The 6,606-nt window shown below is 49.1% G+C and overlaps 1 protein-coding gene across 1 annotated transcript; it reads left to right on the top strand.

Moving 5' to 3' along the window:
- Positions 1 to 719: 719 nt before the first annotated feature.
- On the top strand, positions 720 to 3,344 carry LOC130129087 (uncharacterized protein K02A2.6-like; the record flags this gene model as incomplete). Its single annotated transcript, XM_056298883.1, has 2 exons — positions 720 to 743; positions 2,622 to 3,344. Coding segments are annotated over exons 1-2 (747 nt in total), but the record flags the coding sequence as incomplete, so codon positions are not given.
- Between the last annotated feature and the right edge of the window lie 3,262 nt (positions 3,345 to 6,606).

The following is a 6,606-nucleotide window of genomic DNA, read 5'->3' as shown; positions in this document are numbered from 1 at the left end:
GTCCCCGGCTGCCCGCTCTGCGTTCCAGTCCCTCAAGGAGAGGTTCACCAGCGCCCCGGTCCTGCTCCACCCCGACCCCAAGAGGCAGTTCATCGTAGAGGTGGACGCTTCGGACACCGGGTTAGGGGCTGTCCTCTCCCAGCGGTCAGCGTCTGACCAGAAGGTCCACCCATGCGCCTTCTTCTCTTGCCGGTTCCTCCCCGCCGAGGAGAATTACGATGTCGGGAACCGGGAGCTGCTGGCAGTGGTGGCTGCTCTGGAGGAGTGGCGCCATTAGCTGGAGGGGGCGGAACAGCCGTTCACCATCTGGACGGATCATAAGAACTTGACGTTCATCCGGGCAACCAAGCGCCTCAATGGTCGGCAGGCACGGTGGGCCAGCTTCCTCAGTCGGTTTGACTTCACGCTGACTTATCGCCCCGGGTCCCGCAACATGAAGGCAGACTCCCTGTCCCGACAACACCCGAGGAGGGAGCCAGCTACAGAGGAGCCGACTCCCATCCTTCCTGAGGCCAGGGCGGTTGGCGTGGTTACCTGGGGCATCGAGACCGTGGTCAGGCAGGCGTTGCGCTCCCATCCCGCCCCAAGCCACGTCCCTGCACGCCGCCTATTCGTCCCGGACGCAGTCCGGCCCCAGGTTCTCCAGTGGGGCCATGCCAGTCAGTTTGCTTGTCCACCGCACCTTCACCTTTCTGGCTCGGCGTTTCTGGTGGCCCACCATGAGGAATGGCATCAGGGACTTTGTAGGGGCCTGCTCCGTCTGTGCTCGCAGCAAGGCCTCTCACCAGGCACCCGCGGGTCTGCTGCAGCCCCTCCCAACTCCAAGCCGGCCCTGGTCCCATGTGACATTGGATTTTGTCTCCGGACTGCCTCCCTCCCAGGGTAACACTGTGATCCTGACAGTGGTGGACCGCTTCAGTAAGGGAGTGCACCTGGTGGCCCTCCCCAGACTCCCATCAGCTTCTGAGACGGCGGACCTCCTGACGAGCCACGTGTTCCATCTCCACGGCCTTCCCCTGGAAGTTGTCTCGGACCGAGGGCCCCAGTTCGTCTCCCAGGTATGGCGGGCCTTTTGTAAGGGGTTGGGTGCCTCTGTTAGTCTCTCCTCTGGCTATCACCCACAGACTAACGGACAGACAGAGAGGATGAACCAGAGTGTGGAGTCTGCCCTCCGGTGCGTGGCTGCCAAGAAGCCCAGCTCCTGGAGCCGGTTCCTCCCCTGGGTCGAGTATGCCATCAACTCTCTGGTCAGCTCTGCCACCGGCCTCTCACCTTTTGAGGTGTCCCTGGGCTACCAGCTGCCTCTCTTTGCTGCGCAGGAGTCGGAAGTGGCGGTTCCCTCCGTGCAGGCCCATCTGAACCGGTGTCGTCGCGTCCGGGAGGTGACTAGAGCTGCTCTGCTCCGGGCAGCTGAGCGCGTCAGTCGGGGAGCCAACTGACGCCGGTCCCCAGCACCTACGTACCAACCAGGCCAAAGGATGTGGCTGTCCTTGAAGGATCTCCCGCTTCAGTCCACCACGAAGAAGCTGAACCCCCGGTTTGTCGGGCCCTTTGAGATCAGGAAGGTTCTCAGCCCCGCGGCGGTGAGTCTTAAGCTTCCGGCTTCCTTGAAGACCCATCCCGTGTTTCATGTGTCTCGGGTTAAGCCTGTCTCCCACAGTCCTCTGATGCCTCCGGCCCCGGCTCCGCCTCCCCCTGAGATCGTGGATGGGCACCCCCAGTGGAAGGTCCGCCGGCTGCTGGACGTCCGGTATTCCAGTATTTGGTGGACTGGGAGGGCTACGGTCCGGAGGAACATAGCTGGGTCTTCCGCCAGCTCATCCTGGACCCTGAGCTGCTCACTGAGTTCCATCATTCCCATCCCGACAAGCCGGGCAAGTCGCCCGGTGGCTCTTGTGGAGGGGGGGTACTGTTATGGCTCGCTCGACCCGCGCCGTGGCCCGCTCACCCCGCGCCGGCAGCCAATCGGCTCTTCAGGGCCGGGCTTAGTCATCAGGGCTGGGCTTAAGTTTGGTGGCCTCCCACGTGCCCGTTGTCAGTTCGTGTTGTAACCTCCCCGCAGTAGCGGCGAATCTCCTCTCACGGTCCTTTTCTCTCCGAACTCACCCCAGCCCTTGGTTCATGTTTTTCCCTTGCAAAGTTTCCCCGTGGAAGTATCCTGCCGTGTTCCCGTTTGGATTACCCGCGAGTTTTTCCCCTTGGACTTTCCGTTTTTTCCTTGTCGCTCATTGCCTTCCTATGTTTGACTATTTGTACACGTAAGGAATAAAGTACGCCAGTTTTCGGCTAACCCCATCCATCTCTGTCTTGTGTCGTGCGCTTTGGGTCTTCCACAAACCCTAACAGAATCATTGCCATTGATAGGAAAATTCCCAGCAAAGTTGAAATGCCAGGAACACTCAGAAAAGCTAGAACTACTAGTCGTGAAAGGAAGAGGTACTGCATTAATGGGCAGAGACTGGATAAGTCAATTAAAGCTAGACTGGTCAAGAGTCAACAGAGTGGCTCCTGATACAGTGGATGATGTGTGTGCCAGACATGCATCAGTGTTCAAACCTGAGCTAGGCAAGTTAAAAGGTATTGAAGCCAGACTACATGTAGTTCCAGATGCTGTGCCCAAGTTCTGCAAGCCTAGAAATGTGCCTTATGCATTAAGAGAAGCCGTAGAGAGAGAAGTGGCAAAATTGGAAGCTGAAGGTGTCATCTCACCCATTAATTACAGTGAGTGGGCAGCTCCAATAGTTTGTGTGCCTAAAAAGGATGATAGTGTGAGAATATGTGGAGACTACAAGGTCACCATCAATTCATGGTTGAATGTGGAACAGTATCCACTACCCAAAACCCAAGATTTATTTGCTAAACTAGCAGGAGGTCAGCAGTTTACCAAATTAGATTTGTCGCAGGCTTATCAGCAAGTTCTGTTAGAGGACAATTCAAGACATTACCTAACCATCAACACACACAGAGAGTTGTATCACTACAATAGGTTACCCTACGGTGTTGCTAGCGCCCCTGCTATTTTTCAAAAGATTATGGATCAGGTTCTTCAGGGCATGGAAGGGGTCAGCTGTTATTTAGATGACATCTTAATTACTGGAAAAGATACAGAAAGGCACCTGACTAACTTGGAAGAGGTGTTTAGCAGACTTGAAACTTACAATCTCAGGGTTAAAAGAGAGAAGTGTCCATTCATGCAGAACAGCGTTTCATACTTAGGGCATGTCATTGATGCCAGGGGCATACATCCAATGAAGGAAAAGACAGATGCTATTCAGAGGGCTCCAGTTCCGAAAAATGTAACTGAACTCAGGTCATTCTTAGCTCTGTTAAACTACTATGGGAAGTTTATCCCTAATCTATCTACTCTGATTCAGCCAATGACAGCATTGCTGCATAAAGATGCAACCTGGGAATGGTCAGAGAAATGTCAAAGTGCATTTGATAGTGCAAAGAAGTCTCTTCAGTCAGATAAATTGTTAGTACATTTTGATGCAGAGTTACATATCATACTAGCATGTGATGCTTCTCCTTATGGAGTTGGTGCTGTAATCAGCCACAAAATGAAAGATGGAAGTGAGAGACCTATGGCATTTGCATCCAGAATGTTAACTAAAACAGAACAGAATTACTCTCAACTGGAAAAAGAGGCACTGGGTCTTGTTTTTGGAGTTATGAAATTCCATGAGTATCTTTATGGAAGGAAATTCTTGTTATTGACAGACCACAAGCCACTGTTGAAAATTCTGGGGCCTAAAACAGGTGTGCCAACACTGGCCGCCACTAGATTACAAAGGTGGGCTCTAATTTTGGCAGCGTATACATACGAAATCCAGTACAAGAAGTCAGAGCAGCATTGCAATGCTGATGCTTTATCAAGATTACCTGTGAAGCCTGATGCAGATGTGGTGTCAAACCCAATTTACAGAGTGTCTTACCTGGAAGACTTACCTCTTACTGCTAGAGAAATAGCCAAAGAAACAGACAGAGATCCTGTGTTAAGAGTGGTAAACAGTTGGTGTTAACTGGATGGCCTAAACATGTACAGGATGAGTCACTGAAGCCTTATTTTCAGAGAAAATTAGAGCTTAGCATTGAGGATGATTGTTTATTATGGGGTTACCGTGTGGTAGTGCCTGATAAACTAAGAGACAGGCTATTGTCGGAATTACATGAGCACCACTGGGGAATAGTTAAAATGAAGTCCCTCGCCTATTCTGGTGACCTACATTAGATGACAGTATTGAACGTGAAGTGAATCAGTGTACTATTTGTCAGCAGCAGCGCAGTATGCCTGCTACCGCACCGATACATACATGGAAATGGTCTTCGAGTCCATGGGAAAGAGTACATCTTGATTTTGCTGAGGACCACAAGCAGATGTTTTTAGTGGTGATGGATGCCTATGCTAGATGGCCAGAGATAGTTCCCATGACCACTGCTACTTCAACTAAGACAATTGAAGCAATGAGAAATGTATTTGCAGCTTATGGGTTGCCTAAAGAGGTTGTAACTGATAACGGACCTCAGTTCGTATCGCAAGAGTTTGAGTCATTTTTGACTAAAAATGGAGTAAAACACATCAAGTCACCTGCATACCATCCTGCAAGTAATGGTTTAGCTGAAAGATTGGTCCAAAATCTCAAGAAATCCCTTGCAAAGAATAGAGCCATTGGTGGTATGACGCTTGAGCACTGTGTAGCAAATTTTCTGATGGGGTACAGAAACACACCCCATACTGAGACAGGAAAGACCCCAGCTGAGCTATTTCTGAGAAGACAGGTGCGAACCAGGTTGTGTCTTATCAAACCAAAGTTCTCTCAGAGAATGCAGACCGAGTCTGAACCAAATCTTCCCCATGTTCGGTCTTTTAAGGTTGGTCAACACGTGTTGGTAAAAAATTACAGGGGAGGGGAGAAATAGTTGAATGGAGTTATAAGTGAAGTGTTGGGTCCTGTCACATACAGTGTTGAAGTAAATGGAAATTGTGTGAAAAGACATGTGAACCAGATGTTGGGTTTCAAGGGAAATCCAAATCAGACTCCAATGGACTCTTGTGATGGAGCTTCTTGGGAGATTGATGATTTCAATGCAGACACTGATGTGTCAGAACATCCTGAACCACAGGTTGTGGAAGAACGACCTGTAGAACCACCACCGCCAGTTGTGGAAAGGAACACTCGCCCTGTGAGAGACAGACGTCCTCCTGATAGGCTGAACTTGTGACTGACATGCAGATTAGTTATTGAAAAAAATAAAAAAATAAAAGAAATCTGTAATGTAATGTATGGTTACTGTTTAAAGAAATACTGTACATGGTTATGAGCTTAAGAGCAAAAAGGATATGTTAGAATCATAGAAAAAAAATGAAGTTTGAATTTACAGGGGAGGAGCTGTGGTGTTCCCAACACAGAATATTAACCAGTGTGGTTTTGTTGGTTTTGAATGTGCACAGATCAATGTGATTGGTGCTGAATGAGGTGGAGGTCAGCTATTGGTTGTTCCTGAATAGTATATAAGGCAGAATCGCCACCAGGGCGTTCTCTTGGTACTCCGCTCTACTCTGGATAGCTAGGTTGTTACAGTGTAATAATAAATATACTACGGTACTGTCATAAGTCTGCCGTGTGCACTTTCCAGTTATCTACTTAAACAGCTTAGAACATTATTAGTGTTTCGTACACGACACTGCTCTATAACAAGAGTCCACGCATGTTTGAAGTTTGTCCTCTGTAACCTCAGTCTCAAATTCCTGTAGGTAAGCTGGTCTCCTCTTGGTTCGCGGTGAGTTCCTTCTGATTACAGTCTCGGTGACTTTGCCCGGCTGTGTGCGTTCAGTTTGTTCAGGTAAAGTCCCAGAAACTCCACTTTGGACATCCTGACCTGGTACATTTTCCACATTTTCATCAATAACATTTTGTTCACTGTCATTGACTCTGGGATGTGCATTCCTATCACCATATTCTATGTATGGCGCAGGTGTTTGTGTTTCCTTTTCTTTGGCTGTCTTGGTTGTGAACTTCACCAACCAGTGCTTTTGGACCCTCTCTGTGTATGGATAGTACACTAGATAAGCTGGGCTGTTTTTATCGTAGCCAATGAAAACACCTTGCTCGCACCTAGAGTCTAGCTTCCCTTTCTCTTGCTTGTAAGCAAAACACATTGATCCAAATTTCTGCAGTTTGGATATGTTTGGTTTCTTGCCTGTGAACAGTTCGTATGGCGTTTTCTTTGTGCGCCTGCTGTAGCACCTGTTCCTCACATAAGCTGCTGTCTGCATAGCGTAGCATAACATAGCTTATCTGGTAACTCGCTTTCTGTTAGGAAGTATCTGCTCATATCATGGAGAGTTCGCCAACCTCTCTCAGCTGTGCCATTTTGGTGGGGTGAATAGGGTGCAGACGTCTCGTGTCTAATCCTATTCTTGGTTAACAGTGCCTAGAAGTCTCCGCTTGTAAACTCAGTGCCGTTATCTGAATTGATACACTTGACTTCTCCGTAAGGTGCTATGTCTGCTAAGAACCTTTCTGTGGCTTGCACTGTATCACTCTTGGACCTTAGAGAATACATCAACACGGTACCTGAGTAGTCGTCTGTAAAAGACTGTGC

This window comes from Lampris incognitus, chromosome 18, assembly GCF_029633865.1.
Source record: "Lampris incognitus isolate fLamInc1 chromosome 18, fLamInc1.hap2, whole genome shotgun sequence".
Lineage (NCBI taxonomy): Eukaryota > Metazoa > Chordata > Actinopteri > Lampriformes > Lampridae > Lampris > Lampris incognitus.
Note: the sequence above shows the minus strand (reverse complement) of the source record. Positions and strands in the feature narration are given on the sequence as shown.